Raw genomic sequence first — 25,381 nt, 5'->3', positions numbered from 1 at the left:
GAGAAAGCGGAAGGCAGGGGTGACTCCCCGCGCAGGCAGCGGTTAACTGCGTCCCGCTCAGCAGCTGCCGCCGGCCATTAACCTGAGAGCGCGAGAGGAGGCGGACGCACGCCGGAAGTAAATCCGGACCCTCTGGCGGCAGGAAGTAGGGAGGCGGAGTTCTCTCAGGCCGATCGCTATTGGTCCAATCATTGGTTCGATGGTTGAAGTATCTGGAGCTTCCATTGGTAAATCATATATGAGTTCCGCCTCCTCTTACTTTGGTACCTCCCATTGGCTATCGCTGTGGGGGAAGAGGCATTCTGGGAATTGTAGTTCCTGGAAGGCAGTGATCCCTGGATCGGTGTGGCGTGGTTTTATACCTTGTGAAGAGATGAATGGAAAGCGGCCCGCAGAACCCGGGCCTGCCCGGGTGGGAAAAAAGGGAAAGAAGGAGGCGATTGCGGAGTTTTCTGATGCTGTCACTGAGGAAGCCTTGAAAAAGCAGGTGGCTGAGGCCTGGAGCCGCCGGACGCCGTTCCGTCACGGTAACCGGGTGCTGCTGGGGAGAAGCGCAGGGATCTGGAAGCCTCTGAAAAAGCCCTGGGATCCAGTGGAGTCTTGGGCAGCTGGGCCCCAGGGGCAAAGGAGGGCTTTAGCCACCTGCGAGCCTCCTTGCCTCTACTGCGACTTCCTCCCATTCTAAATTGAGAACCTGAGAAGAAAAAGAAATGTAGGCCGGAGAGTGTCCGGAAGCAGAGAACATACAAATTGATAGTTGAATTCTGGCGTTAGAGATTATTGACTTAATATCTTGCGCACCGATTGTGGGCCTTTGGGCGATGGATTTAACTTTTTTAAGCTTCAGTTCCATCTTTTATAAAATGGGACAATTAATCGTATACCTCGGAAAGGTGTCGAACGGTAATAATAGGGTGATCACGTGTAGGCACCAATAAATGTTTCTCTAAATAAGAATCGATAAATATTTGGACAGATGTTTGAGTAGCTCATGTTTGTTTTGTTGTTGTTGTTTTGTGTGTGTGTGTGTGTGTGTGTGTGTGTGTGGTTTTTTTTTTTTTTTTCTGGCGAGGGTAATATAGCTCGATTGTTGTGAGCTGCAAGAGAGCAGACACCTGAGCTTACTTCGTCTTGACTTGCCCGTGGCTTGATTACATGATGCGTAAAATACCGTGTCTTGACAAATGGAACAAACATTTGCAGAAAGATTCCAGCCTCTGCATAACGTGTCACTGATCTTCTTCCAAAAATATACCGTGTTTATATTTTTGTTTTTGTAGTACTAGGGATTGAACCCAAAGGCATTCTATCTCCTAGCTATACCCCCAGCCCTTTTCTTTTTTGTTTTGAAACAGGGTCCTGCCAAGTTTCTGAGGCTGGTCTTGAACCCTGTAATCCTCCTGTCTCCGTCTCCCAAGTACTGGGATTGCAGGCGTGTACCACCACGCCAGGCTAGTTGTTAAGAGGCAAATCCTGGCGTTTCTGGATGCAGAGGAAAAATGATAGCTTGGTGTTTTAAGTGCAAGGTCTGGACGTTAGAGGTTTCCTCAACTCTATCTTCTGTAATTTGGGGGTTGTGATAATATCTATCCCAGAGTTGTTAAGAAAGTTAGAGATTTACGTATAGCACTACTGAGCCAAGCACCTGGTGATTGTTCATGTTACAAGACTAGTGATCTAGTCTGCCAGAGATATTTTTACACTATTTAGGTAGAAATCGAGAAATTAGAAAAAGTTATGCCTGAACCAATTTTTAAAAGTATAGTAATTTCCTCCCACAATAATTTGGGGAGAGAAACAGCAAGGGTGAAGAGATTGTCAGCCAGTATTTCTACTCTCATTTAATTTGCTATTATTTAATTAGGTTTGGGGAAAGTGACTTAAGAATCTAAAATATGTTCAGTTCAATCATCATTAAACTGAAAAAAGCCAGACTTTTTTAGTGACATTAAGGATTAGTATTTTAAGCACATTAAAGGTAGCATTAAGTAAAGAAAGGACAGAGTTTATAATTCTTTCCCCAAATCTTACACATTAACTTCCCTAGAATCCATGACCATCCTCTTTTGTTTTCTTTCTGCCATGTTACTTGGGGGTCAAAAATACCAAAGGGAATAAAGCCATACATAATATTTTCTTTCCAACAGAAGCTATTGTCATGGACATGGACCCTTTCCTTCACTGTGTGATACCAGACTTCATCCAGAGCCAGGACTTCTTAGAAGGACTTCAAAAGGAACTTTTAAACTTGGACTTCCATGAGAAGTATAATGATTTATATAAGTTCCAGCAGGTACTTATTCCCCTGTCACATTACCTCTTCTACCTCAGAAATTCATTATCTATAAAATCATTCAGAATCCCATTTTTTTTCTACTGGGGATTGAAGTCAGGGGCATTCTACCTCTGAGCTACAGCCCCAGGCCTATTTCGTTTCTTATTTTGAAACAGGGTCTCACTAAGCTTCTCAGGCTGGCTGAAAACCTGCAATCCCCCTTTCTCAGCCTCCCAAGTCGTAGGATTACAAGTATGCCATTCAGTACCTTTTTTCCATGTATGGTACTACGGAATGAACCCGGGGGCATTCTACTTCCAACCTAGATCCCCAACCCTTTATCTTATTATTTAATTTGAAACAGTCTTACTACTTGTTGAGACTATCCTCAAACCTGTAATCCTGAGTGCCACCACGCCCAGCACCTTTAAGACTCAAGATTCTTATCCAGTGTGGTGGTACACTCCTATAATCTCGGTACTTGGAAGGCTGAGACAGGAAGATTTCAAGTTCGAAGATAATATCAGTAAATAGTGAGACTCTCATCAACCTAGGGAGACCCTGTTTCAAAATAAACAATAAAAAATAGGGCTGGGGGTGTAGCTTAGCGGTAGAATGCTTCTAGGCCCAATCCCCAGTACCACACACATACACACTCAAAAACAGACTCGAGGTTTTAGGTTGGGTATGCCTTGGAGGATCCTTGCCTCCGTGGTGTTAAAAGCTTCCCTTAAACCAGGCGTGGTGGCGCACACTTGTAATCCCCGCGCTTGGGAGGCGGAGACAGGAGGATCTCGCAGGTTCGAAGCCAGCCGCACACGTGGCTTAGGAGACCCTGTTTCCAAATAAAAATGTAAAAATAGGTCTGGGAGTGTAGCCCGGAGGTAGAAGGGCTCCAGGAACCCCAGTACCACCAAAAATAATAATAATAAAAAAAAGCTTTCCTTAATTTAACATAGGCTTGCTGTTCGTTAACTAGATATTAGTTGCTATAACTATCATAAGGAAGATGACAGACCCTGTTCTGTAAGACCTTAAATCTATAACTAATAGGGGTAATAGTGACAGTGACAGAGATAGTCAAGATATATATTAAACCAGTAAGTACATAAGAACAAAGGAGTTGAGTACATATATAGGAGTGTATGATGAAGGGAGTCATATATTAAAAGATAAATGCCATCTAAAATTAAGTTCATAATTTTGTTTTAGAGACTTATATTGCAGTATACTCTGCAATCAATGCAGTATGTTCGATTACATTTATTTTTTGTATTGTGTGTGGATTTTTTTTTTTTAGTGGTACTGGGGGTGGAACCCAGGGTTTTTTTTTTTTTTTTTTTTTTTTTTTTTGGTAACCTCCAGTCTATACTCCCAGACCTGTTTTATACTTTATTTGGAATTAGAGTCTCACTAAGTTACTGAGAGCCTCACTAAGTAGCTGGGGCTGGCTTTGAACCTGAGCGATCCTCCTGTCTCCGCCTCTCAAGCACTGGGATTACAAGCATGTGCCACCACACCCGGCTAGTGTGTGGACATTTTAACTTGTCAGAAAAGACTATCTTGAAATCTAGGCATTTTTTCTATTCTTAGAAGACACAGCCCAATCTAGTATAGAATAGGTCATTAGTTTCCCCATTTTGGAAGATATCTTTCAATACATGGAATATATCAGTTTAGAAAATCTCAGTGATGATCAGGGCTTAAGATTTCAAAAAATAAAAATCGAAAAGATGAGAAATGTTTTGTTTTCTTTGCATTTTCCCCTGATTTTTATCTGGGATAAGAGAGTAAATAATGAATTTCTCTTCTTTTAAGTATTTTACATTGGACCTGATCCTGCCTCACCCCAGTCTGTCTTTGGTCCTTGAGCATGTGATAGAATTACAGAGGCTTAATATAAGAATGATGAGACTTCAGAAAGTCTAATGAAAATTAAACTTTTATCAATAATAAGCTTACATGGGTTAATGAAAAACCAGTTCTTTGCCTTTATGATTATGTCATCTTTGGTAATGCTAGGCCTCACGCTTAAATCTAAAACTAAACTCATCTCCTAAATGTTTCATTTCCCCATCACAGTGGCCACTCTGTTTTTCCAGTAGCTCAAGCCAAAAATGAGTCATCCTTGATTTCTCTCTCACTCCTCATATCTAGTCCATCTGGGAATTTTTCTATCTCTGCCTTCAAAATATATGCATTAAAACACAACCTAGGCCGACTTGACTTCAGAATCCAGGCTCTTAACCACAATGCTATACTGCCAGAGTCTTCACTAATATACTGTTCTCTTTGTGTCCAATATATTGTAACAAGGAAATTCTTGTTTCCTTTTCTCATGATGAAGTCTGATGATCTGAAGAAGAGAAAAGAGCCTCATATCTCAGCTGTAAGGTAAATAATTTTATTTGTTTGGTACCCAGTATGTATTAGGCAGAGTAGTGTTTTAAATGTTATACTGTTATGCCATATAGTCTTTGTTGACATTATCATCTCATTTTGTACAGGAGGAACCACATTCTAAGAAATTAAGTAACTTCTTCAAGGCTACCCAGCTAAATTGAGAGAGCTAGGATACAAACCCAGGTCTGTCTGATTCTAAGCCCCAAACTCTTAATAATAAAATGTTCAACTTTGTTAGAAATCAAGAAAACACATAGTAACACTGGAGATACCTTTTTCCCTACTTTGGGTTGGGAAATTCTGAAAACCAAAACCCCAGAGTGACAGAAGTATAGATAGATACTTTTGTGTATTGCTGCAGTCTTTTTTAGAAGATGGTTTGGAAAGATGTGTCAAAACCCTTAAAAGTATGCATATCTTTTTATAGAGTACTTCTACTTCTAAGATTTTATCATGACAAAATAATTAAAGATGTGCTCAAAGACTCCATACAAGAATGTTGTAATGTTCATAGTGATGACAAATTATGTACAGATTCAAATGGTTATTCATGAAGACTAATATAGTTGGTGTTGCAAAACATAAACTGAGAACTATACAGCCATTAAATGTGCATGAATTTTAATACATAAGCATAGTTATGCTTTATTTGATCAATTTATAAATTTATGTTTACATTTTAACATCTTAGATCTAGTGTTTCACACATCACTGTTTTGTCCTAGTTTAATTAGCAACCCTTTTTTTCCTAAGGGTATATATGATAATACTCCTTAAAATGAAAGGCATCTTGGATTCATTGACATATACTTTTGTCAAGAGAAAAAAAATTGCATGCAGTAGCTTCTATTTTTAAAAAGAGATAACACCCATATATTGGATATCCACTTAAAAACTAAAGAGACTTGGGACTATATCCTGAAGTATCATTTATATGTTACTATAACTCAAATATTTTTATTTATTTATTTTGTGGTACTAGGGAATGAACCCAAGGGGGTTCTACCACTGTGCTACACCACCAGCCTTTTTTCCATTTTTGAAACAGGGTCTCAGAGCTGAGTGTGGCGGTGGTATGCCTGTAATTCCAGTACTTGGGAGGCTGAGTTAGGAGATGGCAGGTTCTCACCATCCTCAGCAAATTAGTGAGACCCTGTTTCAAAAATAAAACTGAAATGGAGCTTTCATTTGTAGTCCAGAGGTAGAATGTGCCTGGGTTCAATCCTTAGGACCAAAAAAAAGGGGGTGGGGGAGGGAGAAGTCAGGTCTCACTAAGTTACCACATGGGCCGGCTTTGTGAGATGTGGTTCTCCTGTCTCAGCTCCTAAATACATGGGTTATAGGCCTGAGCCACTGTACCCAGCTATTTCATGTTTAAACATTTTTCTCCCAAAAGAGAGACAGTCTCACTTTAAGCCATTACCTCATTAATTCACAACACCCTTTTACGAATCATTTAATCTGGGACTGAGTTTGCATTCCATAACCAGAGGTTCACAGCCAAATATGAGAGCATTCCCTGATTACAGAAAACTGACCTTTTTATTTTTCATTTGGGTTCTGGGAATTCTCTCATGAATATTATTAGCACATGCTAATGATGACAGAAAAATAAGCTTGTCCCTGTGACAAATTCATAGAGTAGAAAAGCTCTTTATGGAGTAAGGTTGTGAAAATTGATCTTACCAATAAAAGAAAGATTTAAGGCTTTGATGATATTAGTTGTTTAAAGTATTAAGACTTAGCAGAAATGTTTAACTTCCATATTGCCTAAAGCATGGTTCCACAGTTTAGCTATCATGGCTCATTTATAACTTGAAGGTCTGCCTTTAAAAGAATACTTCCAGTTGGACTAACCAAGTACAACATTTTATAGAAAATTTTGGTTTGAGTAGTATATAATATAAAAAGGCACGCTAGGCGTGGTGGTACACGCTTGTAATCCCCGTTCTTGGGAGGCAGAGACAGGAGGATCGCACAGGTTCGAAGCCAGCCTTGCTGGCTTAAGAGACCCTGTTTCCAAATAAAATATAAAATAGGTCTGGTAGTGTCACCCGGAGGTAGAAGGGTTCCATCTCCAGTACCACCAAAACAAATAAATAAATAAATAAATAAATAAATAAATAGGCATTTATTGATAACTCTTACAGATCTACCTGGAGACTTGATAGTTATGTACAACAAGTTGCATTTTATGGGAATTTAAATTATAAGCATTTGAACTAGAACTCAAAAATATTAATCAAATATCTATGTGCATAATTTGAACTAATGTAAGTCCTTTGAAAGTGTTTTAATATGTCATAGTTGATAGACCGAGTGGTTATGAATTGTATTAGAGATTTCTTCAGAGTCTCACTTTAGCTGATAAATGGAAATGTTCACCATCTTTTAATGGTTTTTTGTTAGCATCAGTGAAGGACTTATTGTTGTACATTTAGGTTAGTATTCAGTGTGTGTGTGTGTGTGTGTGATGTGTGTGATGTGTGTGATGTGTGTGTGTGTGTGTGTGTGTGTGTGTGTGTGTGTGTGTTTTCAGTACTGGGGATGGAATCCAGGGGCATTCTATTGCCAAGCTACATCCCAGCCCTATTTTGTATTCTTTATTTTGAAACAAGGTCTCACTGAGTTGTGGAGATCCTCACTAAGTAGCTGAGTTTGGCCGCAAACCTTGATTCTCCTGTCTCAGCCGATCCCAAATGCTAGGATTACAAGGTGTGCCACCATGCCTGGCGTATTCTTTTTTTGAAAACAAGGTCTTATTAAGTTGTGGAGGGCCTCACTTCCTGTCCTTAGCCTCACAAGTACCGGGATTATAAGTGTACACCACCACACCCAGCTAGTATTCATTGTTAATGTAATTTACAATCATGGTCTTCTACAAGAGTTACACCCAAGTGTAAATTAAATGATAGTACTAGTACTGATGTTTGTGATCTTGCAACTTATTAGAGGAAATATGTATCTTATCTTGGTCCCCATTCCTGGCACCTAGTTCCTAGAACCTTTGGAATTTAAGTGTTAAGATCAGCAAAGGTAAGCCGGGCGTGATGGTGCACACTTGTAATCCCTGCACTTGGGAGGCTGAGACAGGAGGATCGCACAGGTTCGAAGCCAGCCTCAGCTACTTAGTGAGGCTCTCAGCAACTTAGTGAGACCCTGTTTCCAAATAAAATATAAAATAGGTCTGGGAGTATAGCCCTGAGGTAGAAAGCCTCTGGGTTCCACCCCCAGTACCACAAAAAAAAAAAAAAAAAAAAAAAGATCAGTAAAGGTAAGCCAGGCGTAGTGGTGGAGACAGGAGGATCGCGCAGGTTCGAAGCCAGCCACGCTGGCTTAAGAGACCCTGATTCCAAATTTAAATAAGTATAAAATAAGTCTGGGAGTGTAGCCCAGAGGTAGAAGGGTTTCTAGAAACTCCAGTACCAAAAAAAAAAAAAAAAAAAAAAAAAATTCCGTAAAGGTAAATGAAATTATTATTATTTTTTTTGTACTGGGGATTGAGCCCAGGGCCATTCTACCACTGAGCTGCATCCTCAGCCCTATATGTTTTATTCTTTATTTTGAAACAGGGAAATTACTAAGGTACAGGGGGCCTCACTAAGTATCTGAGGCTGGCTGTGAACCTGTGATCCTCCTGTCTCAGCCTCCCAAGTACTGGGATTGCAAGCATGTGCCACCATGCCTGGCACAGAACATCTTTTGTTACAACAGATCCCTTTCAGCCATGTCTGAGAATATGTTAATGAGTTAATATTAATGTTTTTGTTAACATTGTGATTAGAGGGTTGGAACTTTCAGTCCTTATCATCCCAAACCCCTGAAGGAAAGAGGGGCTGGCAGCCGGCTGAGTTACTTGCTGGTGGCCAATGGTTTGTTTAATTAAGCCTCCACAAAAATTTGTATTTGCTGAAAATGTGGAGATGCTGGGGAAATGGTGTGCATGGGAAGAACATGGAGGCTAGACGCCCCTCCCCAGTACTTTGTGCTATGCATCTCTTCCACCTGGCTCTTCCTAAGTTGTATCCTTTTATAATACACTGGTGATAGAGTAAGTAGACTGCCTAGCAAATGACCATGTTTGGGGAGGCTGTTGAAGGGACCTCTGATGTAGAGCCAGTCAGTCAGAAGCACAGGTTATAACCTGGAGTTAAGGTTGGTGTGTGAGGGGTGGCAGGCCTATGAGATTCAGCCCCATAGATAGTGTCAGAATTTAGTTGAATGAGGTAGGACATCCAGCTGATTTCAGAGAATCACTCAGTATGGGAGAAAAAAAAACACACACACACATTTGATGTTAGAAGTAAAGTGTATACAGAAAAACAGTTGAGTTTCACATTTTATTGCTGAAAAACATGTCTGAAAATCCATTATTTAAAATGGAACAGCCTGGCATGGTGGTACACGCTTATAATCCCAGCTCTCCCGGAGGATTGCAGTTCCCGGATAGCCTCAGCTACTTAGCGAGGCCCTTCACAGCTCAGACCCTGTTTCAAAATAAAGAATTAAAAAAACCACGGCTGGGGTGTAGCTCAGAGGCACACCCTGGGTTCCATCCCCAGTACCACAAAAAAAGTAAAATAAAATAAAATGGAACAATGTGTGATAAGTTGTTATAACAAAGGCCAGGTTGCTGCCATGGTAGGACATACATTTAAATTTAGGTAGAAGAATGAAATAAATGAGATTCTTTAAAATAAAAATATGCTATAGTATCTAAAGATTGATACTTCTCTGGGAACATTTGTCTTAGACTATGCAAGTTTAAACTGAGAAACATTTCTCAGAATGTCTTGAATGCAATAATAATGGATTTCTTTAATAAAATGTGACCTCCAGGAAGGAAGAGTTATGCCATAAATCCAGATGGAGTCCAATCTATGGAATAACAAGTTATCTTTTGTTTATACTTCTAGGAAACTTCTGTTTGAAGATTTTCGGGCCTGGCTTTCTGACATTTCTAACATTGACCTGGAATCAACAATTGACATGTCCTGTGCTAAATATGAATTCACTGGTAAGGAAGACAGTGCCCTGATGTCTACGAGATATAAAGGCTTAAACTCCACAATGATAGAAAGATAACATCAAAATACTAGCCTAAATGTCCCTGTACAACATCAGGCTCTTTCTAATAAAGACCAACTCATATATAGAAAGAGCAAACATATTGTAGAGGATAAGGCAGTGGTTTCTCTTTGGGAATATGATAAAAGCTATTCACCATTATTTCAGAAAAATGTTCATAATTCACATAGATACTAACCTTGCCTATGTAAAATTCAGAGGTGATATTATAAATTCTGTTCTTTGACTTCTTAAGAAATAGCCATCTCCCTTAGGGTCATTTTTTCTTCTCTTTATTTTGGTTTTTTTTTTGTGTGTGTGTGTGGGTCTTGAGATGGAACCCAGAGGCATTTGACCTCCGAACTACACCCCTTGCCCAATTTTTTATTCTTTATTTTGAAACCGGGTCTCACTGAGTTGCAGAGGTCTCACTAAGTAGCTGAGGCTATCCGTGAACCGCAATCCTCCGGTCTCAGCCTCCCGAGTGCTGGGATTACAAGCGTGCGCCACCACGCCCGGCTATCTTCTCTTTATTTTGAAGATAAGAAGTGAACACCCTGATAGTCCCCCTTACCTCTCTGCCCCCTGTTCAGAGATTGCTGTCCTCATTGACCTTTCAGAGCACATACATGTTGTGTGTGTGTGTGTGTGTGTGTGTGTGTGTGTGTGTGTGTGTGTGTGTTTTACTGAGGATTGAACCCAAGGCCATTCTATCTCTATGATACACCCTTTTCATTTTTTGTTTTGAAACGATCTCACTAGGTTGCTCAAAGTCTTGCTAAATGGCTGAGGCTGGTCTCAAACATGCAGTACTCCTGTCTAATCCCCCAAATCCTGGGATTACAGGCCTTTGCCACCATGCCTGACTACAAATGTACTTTTGAATACAAATTTAGCTTTTCACATTGATAGAAAAGTTTTTTGTTGTTATTATTTCTAACTTAGTGATTCATATGAAAAGCCATGTTGTATTGTTTATTTCATTGTTTATTTTGACATGTCCTGTGGTTAGAACCCAGGGCATTACATATGCTAGGTGTGTGCTCTACAACCATCCTATGTCCCCAACTCTGTTTAGTTTGAGACAAGGGTCTCGCAGTGTTGCCCAGGTTGGTCTCAAACTTGGTGATCCTCCTAACTCAGCCTCCCAAGTAGATGGGATTACAGGTGTTTGCCACCACCATGCCTTGACCTTTATTTTAATTTTTATTATTTTTTTATTTTGAGGTAATTTCAGAATTACTGAAAAGAGGCAAGCACAGTTCAATTTGTTTCCTCTTTTTTTTTTTTTTTTTTTGAAAGTAGGTTGCAATCATGATGGGCCATAACACTTGAATACTTTAGTAATTCCTTTATTTATTTATTCCTTTATTTATTTATTTATTTATTTATTTATTTTTTGTGGTTCTGGGGGTGGAACCCAGGGGCTTTCTACCTCTGGGCTATACTCCCAGACCTTTTTTATATTTTATTTGGAAACAGGGTCTCACTAAGTTGCTGAGAGCCTCACTAAGTAGCTGAGGCTGACTTTGAGCCTGTGCAACCCTCCTCTCTCAGCTTCCCAAGTGCAGGGATTACAAGCGTGCGCCACCGCGCCCGGCTAGTAATTCCTTTAACAAGTATATTCTCCTACATAATAATAAGCCATCAAAATCAGAAAAATAACATCCATACATTATTCTCATCTAATCCATAGGCCCCATTCACATTCCATTATCTGGTCCTTGATAACAAAATGATCCAGTCCAGGGTTACCTATCACATTTTCTTGTCATGTCTCTTCAGTCTACCTCAGAATAGAACAGTTTCTCGGACTTTTTCTTGCATTCTAGGATCTTAATGCTTCTGAAGACTTAAAGATGAGCTGCTACAACATGGCTTTTCCTGTGTATCACTAAGTTAGAGACAACAGAAATACTTTCCCATCTGTGTGAAAAGCCAAATTTGTATAGCAAGGCATGGTGGCACACACCTGTAATCTCAGTACTTGGGAAGCTGAGACAGGAGGATTGCAGGTTTGAGACCAGCCTCAGCCATCTTAATGCTTCTGAAGACCTAAGATAAGCTATTTTGTAACACTTTCCTCAATTTGGATTTGTCCGAAGCTTCCTCACAGATTCAAGCCATGCCTTTTTGGTAGGAATATTAAAGAAAATGCTGTGTTCTTATCACCGCATCCTAGCAGGTGGCACAGTTCCTGTGTGTCACATTAGTGACGTTAACTTTGAGTACTTTATTAAGGTGTCACTAATAACAAGTTTGTCCACTGTTCCTTTTCACTTCATCAGTATGTATTCTGTGGGGCGATACTTCAAGATTAAGTAATTATCCCGCTTCTCACTAAACTTTGATTCCCTTTTTTAGCATTCACTGATGTTTCTTGCTATTGCAAGGAAGGTTGCCAAGCTGTGACTTTAGAATACAATCATTCAGCCAGCTGTGGTGGCGCAGGCTTGTAATCCCCATGCTTGGGAGGCTGAGACAGGAGGATCCCATGGGTTCAAAGCCAGTCTCAGCAAAAAAAAAAAAAAAAAAAAAAATATATATATATATATATATATACACACACACACACACACACACACACACACACACACACACACACACACAATTATTTCTTCTACTTAACATTCTATTGTATTGAAAACCTCTCTACTCATTATTTATTCACTTATTTGATTAGTATGGATTTATGGATTATCATGTATATAACGGGCTAATTCAGTTACTGTTTAAATTATATTGATGCCTGTATTGCCCTTGATTTCATCAAGAAAAGCACCTTCAAGCTGACTTCTGTGTCCTTTGGCTATGCATATCCCTATCATTCTTTTATTTCTTATCTTGTGCAAAACAAGATTTTACATGTTTACCATAAAATTTCCATGCCCAGGTCCTAGAATAACCTAGAGATGGCCATTCTTCCAAGGAACCTAGGTTCTCTTTAGTCAAAAATGATACCTTAAAATTGGGATCTGGACTGTAGGTATCTTTTTCACTATGGTGTCACTCCATTCAGATTGTTTCAGTTGAAAGAGGTAGCCAATGACTGTATGCTTGTGGATAAACATATGGATACATACACATGTATTTTCAGTTGTATGATTTTTTTTTCCTTTGCAATACTGAGGATTGAACTCAGCGGCATTCTACCTCAGAGATATACCCCCATTCTTATTTTTTATTCTTTCTTTTGAAGCAGGGTCTCACTAAGTTGCAGAGGGCCTCACTAAGAAGCTGAGGCTGGCTGGGAACCTGAGATCCTCCTGCCTCAGCCTCCCAAGTATTGGAATTACAAGCATGCACCACCATTCCTGGCTTCATTTATATGTATTTCTATACCCAGACACAGAAAACTAAATTCACATTGATTACTACAGTTTCAGTTGAATGCCACAGGGTTCATTCTAGATTTCTTCTTTTCTATATTTGTAATTTCTTTCTTCAACAGTGAGAAACCTGGCTCCTATTATCTTCAATATAGTTATTACCTAGAATAATCCCTTTGGATATAAATGACATCAGTTCATTGTAGCCTTCTCTCCCCACCTCACCCTGCATATATTCCTTCCTTGCTAAATCCCACCAAATGGCCTTTAGAAATTTAGCCTAAGCAGTTAATGGGAATAAGTACAAAGGATCCATGTATAATAATATTCATTAAAGGAGTCTTTATACCAGTCGAGAAATAGGAACAATTAATAAACAGGAAATCAACTAAAGGAGGAAGAAGATAAATTTATTTATTGTGGTACTGGGTATTGAACTGGGGTGGGAGGTCTACCTTCAAGCTACACCCCAGCCCTTTTTTTATTTTCTTTTTTGAAATAGGGTCTCACTAAGTTGCTGAGGGCCTTGCTAAATTATTGATATTGGCCTCAAACCTGCCAGCCTCCTATCTCTGCTTCCCACGTAATAGGGTTACAGGCATGTACCACCATGCCTGGCCTAGAAGATAAACTTACATCTTCTAGTTATTTATATTATCGTTTGTCCAAAAGATAAATCAATGTAGTACCATTGAAAGTTTATTACACTTGCCATGTAATAAGAAAGGCAAACAACCACTGTAGGCTACCATTTTTTAATTATTTTTTATTTTTAAAATTTTATGGTACTGGGGATTGGACCCAGAAGCATTCTACCTCTGAGCTACACCCCAAGCCCTTTCTGTTTTTTATTTTGAAATAGGGTCTCAGTTATCAAGGCTGGTGTGGAACTTAAAATTCTCCTGTCTCTGCCTCCCAAGTACTAGGATTACAGGCGTGCATCACTGTGCCTGCCTAGATATAATTTGAAAAGTAAATATGCATGTATAGGAAAAATACAAGATGAATCTATGCAAAAATATTGTGACTGTATAGACCTATCTACATGTGTATTCTTCAGGGCTTTTAGAGTTTCTAGTTGACAGCTTTATTTCTATACTTATAAAAGAGAAGAATAAGTATCATGTTAAGATTGGGGGACATTTAAAGCTGGAGCTGACACTTACCGATAAAAGTCAGATGGACTGATATCAATGCAGAATAAGATGTCAGCTGCTCATTGCCCGTGCCGGGATCTAAGGTGTGCACTGATCTCTTACAGATGCCCTCCTCTGTCATGACGATGAGCTGGAGGGTCGACGCATTGCCTTCATTTTGTACCTGGTTCCTTCCTGGGACAAGAACTTTGGGGGCAGCCTGGACCTATACAGCACTGATGGTAAGACAAGTGCATGCTTGTCACCAATGGCCACTTCTCAATGAAGACCTGTGGACTCAGCATCTTATATGTCTTGTGTGTACTCCCCAAGGAGATGGAAGCCATCTCAAAGTACTTAAAATAACCATTACTCCAGGAATAAGTTGTAATCAGTTTAAGGTTAGAAATAGATCCTGCTTCTGAAAACTGACCACTGAGGTGTAGAAAGCATATGAAGCTTCCTGTGGCTGTGAATCTGTAAGATCCAGTCTCTTGGATAGGAAGCCAGGGGTTTCTTAAAGGACTGGCACAGAGGTTGATTCCAGGAAACTTTGAGAACTTGCTCCAGCCCTCATCAATACTAGGGGGATGACATGGCAAGGTACATGTCCCTGGCAGAAGGAGCAAATCTGAGTGAGAAAGATGGGAGGGGTGACTTTTAGGATCTGAGGGTGTATCTAGGTACCCTCTGAAAGGGGAGAGCCGTTAAGAGTGAGAAGCAGCAGCCGGAAGTGGTTGCTGGTAATGAGCCACATTTATAGATGTGTTCTCTCCTGGTGCAGAGCACTTTCAGCCGAAGCAGATTGTCAAGTCTCTTATCCCTTCGTGGAACAAACTGGTTTTCTTTGAAGTGTCTCCAGTATCCTTTCACCAGGTAAAGATTTTAAGCCACAAATACATAAAGTCTTAAGGATCATGCTTTTAAGACATCTTTATCTAAATATGATAGCTTCCTGTTGGACTTGTTATCTCACTAGGTTGTTTTCATACTTAAAGGATCTTCAAATTAAAGTTCCTTAGATGATATCTTCCCTCCTCAGCCTTTGTGTTGAAATGCTGCTTGTCTTGTCCTTTCAGGTGTCTGAAGTCCTATCTGAAGAAAATCCACGTTTATCTATAAGCGGCTGGTTTCATGGTCCTTCATTGACCAGGCCTCCCACCTACTTTGAACCTCCCATACCTCGGAACCCCCATATTCCTCAAGATGTAAGGATAAATTATTGGGATTCTTATTCATTTTTCTCATTTTAAAATGAGCTCTTCCTGATAATGAAACTAGACTTTGAACTTGCCCGCTTCCACTTTTTTTTTTCTTTTTTTTTTTTTTGTAGTAGTGATTCCAGGGTTTGAACCCCAAGGCCTCACACATGCTAAGCAAGCACTCCACTGAGCCACATTCCTAGCCCCCACCTTTTTTTTTTCTTTTCTTTTTTTTTTTTTTTCTTTTTTTTTTTTTGGTGGTACTGGGGTTCCTGGAAACCCTTCTACCTCTGAGCTATACTCCCAGACCTATTTTTTATATTTTTTATTTGGAAAAAGGGTCTCTTAAGCCAGCAAGGCTGGCTTCGAACCTGTGTGATCCTCCTGTCTCTACCTCCCAAGCACAGGGATTACAAGCGTGCGCCACCATGCCCGGCATCTCTAGCCCTTTTTATTTTATTTTGAGACAGGGTCTCCCTAATGTACCCAGTCTGGCCTCAAACTTGTGATCCTCCTTTCTTACCCTCCCAAGTAGCTGGAATTACAGGCATGTGACACCATGCCTGGCTTAAATAAACTTTTGATAGTGTCTTTCTCAGGCACCATTTTTAATACTTTATATTTAATAGGAGAAATTATTATTATTTTGTGGTACTTGGGATGGAACCCAGGGGCATTCTACCACTGAGCTATACCCCCAGCCCTATTTTTTTATTCTTTATCTTAAAAGAGGGTCTTACTGAGTTCCAAAGGGCCTCACTAAGTAGCTGAGGCTGTCCACAAATTTGCAATCCTCCTGTCTCAGCCTCCCAAATGCTAGGATTACAAGTGTGTGCCACCATATCCAGCTTAATAGAAGAAACTTAAAAAGTGAGGATTTGCCTATATCTTAGTAACATGAAATGATGTAGGAACAAATGCTGTAGTAATGATTAATCCATGTGTTGCATATACTGCTTCTTTTTAAGCATGAAGTTTTGTATGAGTGGATCAACCCTACTTATCTCGACATGGAGTATCAACTTCAAATTCAAGAAGAATTTGAAGAAAGGTCTGAAATTCTCCTGAAGGAATTTCTTAAGGTAGGTCAACATATGCTGTTCAGGATATCTTTGTGTATGTATGTAGTGCTGGTGATTGAACCCCAGACCTTGTACACGCCAGGCAAGCCCTCTGCCATTGACCTACAGCCTCAGCCCTTTTTTAATTTTGAGACATACTTTCACTAAGTTGCCCAGACTAGCATAATCATCCTGTCTCAGCCTCTCAAGTAACTGGAATTGCCGGTGTGTGCCGCTGCACCCAGCCCTGTTCTGTAGATCTTATTTGGCATTCAGTCTTCTTTCTTGAATGCGTGAATAAACATCACTAAGAGAGTTTTTGCTTGTTTTCTTCCTGATTGGAACATTTATGTCATTTTAGTAAAATAAAATACAGCCAGGCGTGGTGGCACATGCTTGTAATCCCCGTGCTTGGGAGGCAGAGACAGAGGATTACGCAGGTTCGAAGCCAGCCTTGCTGGCTTAAGAGACCCTGTTTCCAAATAAAAATATAAAAAATGGTGTCTGGGAGTATAGCCCACAGGTAGAAGGGTTTCCAGGAACCCCAGTACCACCAAAAGAAAAAAAATACAGAAATGACAATCTTAAACATTAGAATCAGTTGTATGCTTAACAGGTTAAGAGTCTCTTGGGTATCTCCCAATTCTCTAGTCTTAATGGTTAAGATACACACAAAGCCGGGTGTGGTGGCACACACTTGTAATTCCAGAATTCAGGAGGCTGAGACCAGAGGATTGCGGTTCGCAGATAGCATCAGCTACTTCGTGATGCCTTCCATACCTTAGTGAGACCCTGTTTCAAAATAAAGAATAAAAAATAGGGCAGGGGGTATAGCTCAAAGGTCAAGTACCCCTTGGCTTACACCCCCATACCTGCAAAAAAAAAAAAAAAAAATGATAAAAAGATACACACAGAAGCTTCTACCCTGAAAGGGAGTTGTTACCTAGTTACCTTTCTTTTCATTTGATAAATATGGTGCTTATTATTAATTATAGTTGACCATCATCTATTAATGATGGTCTATTAATCATGGAGAGAGAGCTACAGGCAAGAGACCAATATTCATGTCCTGGCTCTAGTTTTACTAACTTGAGCAAAGAACTAAATCTTTCTAGGTGTTTTTTTGTTTTTGTTTTTTGGTGGTACTAGGGTTCCTGGAAACCCTTCTACCTCCAGGTTACACTCCCAGATCTATTTTATATTTTTATTTGGAAACAGTGTCTCTTAAGCCAGCGTGGCTGGCTTCGAACCTGCGTGATCCTCCTGTCTCCACCTCCCAAGCATGGGGATTACAAGCGTGCGCCACCACGCCCGGCTCTAGGTGTTTATTTTATTATCAATTATAGTGAGATAATTAATACCTACCTTACCTTTCTTGCAGAGGCCCTTGTGAGGCCCCATTAAATAATATTTGCTGAGACTGGTGAATGAAATATTGCCTCACAGTTGACCATGGGGTTCCTGGAGCTTTACTCCCAAAAGAAACTCTGCCTCCAGGACAAAGTACAGAGGGATTTGACATCCTCCCTCCTTCCTTCCCTCTCCTGTCTCCACCTTCTTTCTTCCTCCCTCCTTTCCTCTCGCTGTCTCTCAAAATTTTACAACTGACATTAGCATATTACAGAATTTGAGAAGCATTTAATAAATAAGCTTGTTTAGCTATTTAATTGAGCTCACTTAAACCATGCTATGGGGTCCTTCCTCTTTCACAAATTACAGCTGATTAGGACCCCCTGGGGAATTGTATTAAGCAAACATAGAGCCTCTTGTGGGTGGTATTGATTAATGGGCCTTTTTTTTTTCTTGTGGTGCTATGGATTGAATCCAGGGGCATTCTACCTCCGAGCTACACCTCCAGCCCAATTTTTTGTACTTTATCTTGAAACAGGGTCTCACTAAGTTGTGGAGGGCCTCACTAAGTATCTGAGGCTAGCCGCAAACTGGGATCCTCCTGTCTCAGCCCCCCAAGTACTGAGATTACAAGCATGCGCCGCCACACCCAGCTGGGCTTCTTGTATTGAACTTGACTCTTCAGTTTTAGAAAGCTTAGTAAATGAGAGGATACTCTGGGGCCAAGAGAATCTGTATTGTTATGTAGAAATTTTAATTGTAATAACATTGAATATAATGCAGTTTAACTTTTCTCTTCACAGTATTTTTTGAGCATGGTGGTGCATGCCTGGAATCCCAGTACTTGGGAGGCTGAGGCAGGAAGATCACAGATTTTAGACCATCCTCAGCAACTTAGCAAGACTCTCAGCAACCTAGCAAGACCCTATTTCAAAGCAAAAAATAAGAAGTCTGGGGACCTGGGGGCATAGCTTACAGGGAGAATACCCCTGGGCTCAGTCCCCAGTACCAAAAAGAAAAAAATAAAGTCTAGTCTGTATTATGATCCACATTTTATAAATCTAGAAATTTAAGAGGCTTAGCAGTTTGACTTAAACAACCATTTAATAGGATGGCTTAAATTGGTACTGGGTCTCTTAGCTAAAACAAGAAGACAGTTTATCCAGTCTTTGCCCTGGTTTCACAGTAGCAGGGGATATTTTATGAAAGAGGTGAGAATCACGTGGACCTCTTAGGAACCATCCAGACTGATGTTTGGTGGAACTGTCACCCCTTCCAGACCAGTGTAGGTTCATAGGAAAAGTTCCTAACTGCTTCTTTATTTGCTTATTTTCCAGCCTGAGAAATTTGCAAAGGTCTGCGAGGCGTTGGAGAAAGGAGATGTGGAATGGAGTACCCGTGGACCACCTAACAAAAGGTAGAAGCCATCGTCTGAGCCACTTGCATCTGTACTCAGGAACTACCTTCATCTACATAGCTCATCTCCAATAATAGCACATTTGCCCTAATGCCATTTTATTCCAAGGGACGTCATTTTGTTAGGGATCTCCAGGCCTGAACAAAATCCCACCACTGTAATAACTTGTGCTTTTAGTAAGCTATGCTGAGATTTAAGGAGAGAGCTACAAAGCTTAAGATCAGCTTCTATTCCATGAGTAATTTGACATGTCTGCCTTGATAAACTTGGCTTTGGTGCTTTTCAGGTTTTATGAGAAAGCAGAGGAGAGTAAGCTCCCTGATGTTCTGAAGGGCTGCATGGACTTATTCCACTCCGAGGCACTATTCTTGCTGCTCTCCAACTTCACAGGCCTGAAGCTTCACTTTTTGGCCCCATCAGAAGAAGAGATTGAGGACAAAAATAAGGGCGAAGTGGCAAGTGCTGCTGATAGCACCGAAGAAGGAACCAGCCATAGCTCCCAGGAGCCTGAGAATAGCCAGGCAGCCGCCAGCAGCAACTGCCAACAGAGCAGTGAACAGACAGACTCCACACAGACAGAGGAAGATGGAGCAAAGAAAGGTACACTGCTGTTGGGGTCCATCCATACTTACCATTAGCCGTTCAATCATGTATTCATTCAACAAATATTTTTTGAGCATCTACTGTTGTGCTCAACCCCATTTCAGGAGCTGGAGGAAAAACAGAGGTCTCTGCTCTCCTGGAACATACATTCTAGTAAGAAAAGAAAGGCCGAATATATATACAAACAACAAGAAAATGTCAAATAATTACAAGTGCTTTATGTAGCATTTTAAAAGTCTCATGTGATAAGATGATTGAGGTCTCTTAGTTGAGTAGATAAACCAGAAAAGCCTGCTGGAGGAGCTGCCATTTAAGCTGAATGACAAGGGATTTGCAAAAGAGCATGCTAGGTAGAAGAATGGTTGGCACCTTTTAATAAGCTAAGAATAGTACAAGTGGTGGAGAAAATATTGGTACAGCTGCCTTAAGTACTCTAAGCCACAAGAACATAAAGAACAAAAAGGTTAGCAGATAATGTCTGCTGAGAGTCAAAAGGAGTCTAAATAAAGTTGCATGAGTTTAGACAAGTAGAAGAAAATTATTATAAACAGGGAATTTAATCATCCACAAGTAAGATGGAAAAGAAAAATACAGGAAATATACAAAGTAAAGCTCTTTAGGAGCTTTTACTTCTTTTAGCACCACTCTCTGGTCTACAAATTCATCTTAGATGTCTTAACACCCACCGACCTTTCAGATTAGAAAACCCATCACTCAGGCCCTGTGCTCAGTCTTAGCGTGGCCTGCTTCCATCTCTTTCTTGGGAAAGACCCTGTGCAATTGGAGAGCCCAAACAAGAGTGGAGACCTGCAAAAACACAATTACTTGAATGACTGTGAGCAACCTAACTCAGTCTGTGGCCTACCAAAGCAGAGTGACCAAGTCACTTAAGTTACCATAAATGCTTGGGGAAACTAGCCCCAAGTGGCTTTTTCTGTGCTATTCAGTGCACAGGATAACCTTTCGTTGAAATATTAGTTTTCTTTGATAATTGATATCTGGCATCTATGCCCAGAGCCTAAAAGGAGTTGGGGTGAAGGTCAGTGGAGCCTCAGGATTTATTTTTTAGTATTTGTCCACTTTTGTTTTCTTTTTGGTTTTCTTTTTATGGATACCTGCAACTTGAAAGAAAATCTATATGGACGATCAAAAGACACTTTATTTTGTTATTGAACATCTGCTATATGCATGGCCCTAAAGTAAAACAGTGGGGAATATAAAAATGAATGAGAAGGGCCAGGCGTGGTGGCGCACATTTGTAATCCCCACGCTTGGGAGGCAGAGACAGGAGGATCGCACAGGTTCGAAGCCAGCCGCGCACGCTGGCTTAAGAGACCCTGTTTCCAAATTAAAAAAAAAGAAAAATGTCAAAATAGGTCTGGGCATGTAGCCCAGAGATAGAAGGGCTTCCAGGAACCCCAGTACCACAAAAATAAATAAATAAATAAATAAATAAATATAATAAATAAATAAAAATTTTAAAAATTAAAAAAAAATAAAAATGAATGAGAAAAGTCCATTTGCAAAGTTTACCATCTTACAGAAAAACTATAGAGAGTTGTTGTTTTGTTTTAAATAGAAGCTATAAGATTTCTGGGTATTAATAGCAGTATTAAATGTTGGCATAGTTGGGGCACATCTAGTGATATAACCAGTAATGGACCTGGTAATTTTAAGGTTTTCTTTTGTTTTTTAATAAAAAATAACACATCAATTTCAGAATGTTTGGTAAACAAGTAAAACGGAAAATAAAAAGCACGTAAAGGTGGCCACTATTAGCATTTGTAATATCCTTCTACTCCTTTGTGCTATGTAGGTGTATACATGTATAAGTGTGTGTGTACCATCTTCCAAACATAAAAGGGCTGGGGACCTGGGGGTTGTAATTCAGAGACAGAATGTCCCTGGGTTCAATTCCCAGTACCCAAAAAGAAAAGAAAAGCTGTATTATGATCCAGATTTTACAAATATAAGAAGTTGAGAGGTTTAGCAGTTTGACATAAGGTATATAACCACTTAGCAGGCTGGTTCAAATTGGCACTGGGTTTCTTAGCTATACACTCCTATACCTGCATTTTTCCAAGGAAGTAGTTTATTATTTGAGATATCTCATTGCATCCAGACCATCAGTTTATACAGACACACACTCACACATAAATATTTACAATGGGTTATACCATATATATTGGGCAGTAATCTTTTTTTACTTAATAATTCGAAAACCTCTTTCTTACTGTTTATATCCTTTATGGCAAATATAACAGATCTGTACAACTCCCTCAGTTAGGAGTCACTCACCTCCCAACCAAACAGCTTTATAGACATATATACCTGCTGTTCAGCATTGCATTTCTTTCCTTGTGTTTCATTTTAAGAATTTATTCCAAACCTGAAACTTTATAGAACCAGCATTCTATAATTTTTAGTGACTCCTAGGCAGTTCATACCATGAACTTATTTAGTGATAACATTTCCTGTCCTTTACTATCATTATTTCCTGGAATAGTTTTTTTTTTTTTTTTTTTGGTAGAATTGAATATCAGACCCGGGGGCATTCTACCTCCAAATTACACCCGCAGCCCTATTTTTTATTCTTTATTTTGAAACAGGGTCTCACTAAGTGTGGAGCGCTTCACTAAGTAGCTGAGGCTGGCTACGAACTTGTGATCCTCCTGTCTCAGCCTCCCGAATGCTGGAATTACAAGTGTGTGCCACCATGCCCGACTACCAGACTAGCTTCTTAGAAACACAAACGCTACATCAAAATCAAAGACTGCTCAAAATTGTGAAGCAGTTGGCAAATTGTCCTCCCCAAAATTTGTATCGCTTTGTCCTCCCACTAGCGTTGTACATGATACCTTCCTTCTTTCTGGGAAACTGCCTTTTGTGTGTCTTTCTTCCACTCTGCTTATTTTGTTGGTGAAAATGCCATTTGCCTTTCATAGATTGATGGTGTATGATTTTAAATTTCCCCTCAATTTATTATTTGATTTTCTTTCACGATTTGGGCTTTTTGTCATAGTAATAACCTTGTGTCCTACATGCTATATAGTTTGATTTTTAGATTTTGTTCAGCATGTTTTAAACTATAATTTTTTTGGGGGGGTGGTTGGTATTGGGGATGGAACCCAGGGGCCTTCTACCTCTGAGCGACATCCCCAGCCATATTTTTTATTCTTTATTTTTTGAAACCGGGTCTCACTGAGTTGCAAAGGGGCTCACTATGTAGCTGAGGCTGGCTTCGAACCTGCGCGATCCTCCTGTCTCAGCCTCCCAAATGCTGGGATTACAAGTGTGTGCCACCACGCCCCACCTAAGCTATAATTTTTTTAAAGATGTTAGGGCTTGAATCCAGGGCCTTGTGCATACTAGTTAAAAGCACTGTACCACTGAGCTATATCTCCAGCCCATAACCTTCATAACCTGTTTTAGTAGTCAGATCTGTTTCTGCCTTTCATGGTTTCTGCTTTTAGTTTCTCTTTATAGTGCCAAGAAATCTCTTCTCTACTTCAGGATTAGATAAAATAATATTCATATTTTATTTATTTAGCAGTTAAATCTAATTCATCTGGTATTTATTACAGAGAAATTGAAATTCAACATTTTCTCCCCAAATAGACCTTATAATTACTGAAAATCATGTACAGGATTATGAGACTGGTTCCCCCTTAGTGCATTACTATTTCTAATTATCATTCCTTTTTTTTTTTTTTTTTTTTTTTTTTGAACTGGGGATCGAACCCAGAGCACCATACCTGCAAAGCAGGCACTTTGCCACTGAGCTGCATCCCGGCCCCTATCATTCCCTTTTAATCTAGCATTTTTATCATTTATTTTTAAAACTTAGCATTTTTATCATTTATTTTTAAAACTTACCCTTCTTCTGCTGTTTTTTTCTGAAGAGTCAAGTGTCCCCACATGCCAGGGAGAACTGAGGCGCTGGAAGACTGGTCACTACACTTTAATCCATGACAACAGTAAGACTGAGTTTGCCCTGGATGCAGTTCTCTACTGTGGCTGTGAAGGTAAGAGGGAGGCAGGAAAGCAGTGAACTGTTTCTCTAGAGGGGCCACCTGAGTGACCCTCTCCAGCTGAGCCACTTAAAAATCATTTGCTGTGGCCACAATCTCAGATTACAGGCGCTCACAGTTCAGAGGGATGTTCAGGATCAGGAATTTCAGTCTCCCAACTCAAAGTAGGATATATGTGTGTGACGGGGAATGAGGAGAGTCATACTATGACTTTTCTCCAAACTTCCCCTCTCCCCCGGCCCCTGAGCCACAGCTTTTCTGAAATTGCCCTTCTGGGTATATTTAAACTCTCTCTTAACTTTCTTAGACAACACTGACTGAAGTAAGAATGCATTCCAGTTCAGCTGCCTTGGGACTTAGACATTAGGGGAAAGGGAACCCTGAATTGAGAGATGATAAACTGAGCTGGTGACTGCTGAATCCCAGGCCCCTCGCTTTTCAGAGCTGATATAAACTCTTGCAGTGAGAGCTCTCTGAGTCTGTGTTTCCCCTTGTCAGGCTGGGAACCAGAATTCGGTGGCTTTACTTCCTACATTGCCAAAGGTGAAGATGAAGAGGTAAGTTGCTTCTGAGAGCAAACTGTCCTTTGTAGTTCCTGAGAAAGTTTTCATTCTGCAGATACCTAATTTTTTTTCTTAGCCTCAGCTGTGTCTTTAACTAATATAAATCCACATTTTACAGGAAAATACTGATCATGGAATAAAGATACTAAAGGATAATCACTTACGTATCTATTCTGCCTTATTGAGAAATTCCAAATTAAGAGGCTTGTGAATCATTCCCATGAATCTTTTGACATAGCTGGAAATAAATGCTTTAGATAAATCCTTTCTGATTTTGTGCTGGTAGAGTAGAACTTGTTGGAAAATGTCTTGACAGCCAGGGGGAATTAGCTACTATCAAGAACCTCCTATCCCAAACTTAAGTACTTGATATTGAAACCACTTCAGGCCGGGCGTGGTGGCGCACGCTTGTAATCCCCGCGCTTGGGAGGCAGAGACAGGAGGATCACGCAGGTTCAAAGCCAGCCGCGCATGCTGGCTTAGGAGACCCTGTTTCCAAGTAAAAATGTAAAAATAGGTCTGGGAGTGTAGCCCGGAGGTAGAAGGGCTTCCAGTTACCCCAGTACCACCAAAAAAAAAAAAAGAAAGAAAAAAAGAAAAGAAAAAAATAAATAAAAAGGAAACCACATCAGTTGTGTGGTGAGGTGAGAATGAGCTCTGTGTCTTGATGTGTCTCTGAATTTGCCTATTTCAGCTGCTAACAGTGAGTCCCGAAAACAATTCTTTGGCCTTGGTCTACAGAGATAGAGAAACTCTGAAATTTGTCAAGCATATTAACCACCGAAGCCTAGAACAAAAGAAGACCTTCCCAAACAGAACTGGTTTCTGGGACTTTTCATTCGTCTATTATGAATGAAAGAACTGACAAAGCTGAACAAAAAAGTAACCCCGAGTACTGAGAAGTCTGGGGAGCGAAGTGTGGTGTGAGGAGAGCTATATGGTGG

At 40.1% G+C, this 25,381-nt stretch overlaps 1 protein-coding gene across 4 annotated transcripts; it reads left to right on the top strand.

Annotated features, from left to right (window-relative positions):
• Window positions 1–373: 373 nt before the first annotated feature.
• Window positions 374–25,293, top strand: OGFOD1 (2-oxoglutarate and iron dependent oxygenase domain containing 1; the record flags this gene model as incomplete). Of its 4 annotated transcripts, none has more annotated exons than XM_080703286.1 (13): window positions 374–527; window positions 2,151–2,293; window positions 4,623–4,669; window positions 9,595–9,695; window positions 14,336–14,452; window positions 14,995–15,086; window positions 15,290–15,418; window positions 16,381–16,494; window positions 19,161–19,240; window positions 19,527–19,840; window positions 23,746–23,868; window positions 24,373–24,431; window positions 25,132–25,293. In XM_080703286.1, the coding sequence occupies 13 exons, from the start codon at window positions 374–376 to the stop codon at window positions 25,291–25,293; spliced, it is 1,635 nt and encodes a 544-aa protein (XP_080559412.1). The 4 variants fall into 4 exon arrangements, with proteins under 4 accessions (XP_080559412.1, XP_080559411.1, XP_080559413.1 ...); XM_080703285.1 differs by having other exon boundaries at window positions 2,148–2,293; XM_080703287.1 differs by lacking the exon at window positions 15,290–15,418 and having other exon boundaries at window positions 2,148–2,293.
• Between the last annotated feature and the right edge of the window lie 88 nt (window positions 25,294–25,381).

This window comes from Muscardinus avellanarius, assembly GCF_963383645.1.
Source record: "Muscardinus avellanarius genome assembly, chromosome: 10".
In the NCBI taxonomy this organism is placed as follows: domain Eukaryota; kingdom Metazoa; phylum Chordata; class Mammalia; order Rodentia; family Gliridae; genus Muscardinus; species Muscardinus avellanarius.
Note: the sequence above shows the minus strand (reverse complement) of the source record. Positions and strands in the feature narration are given on the sequence as shown.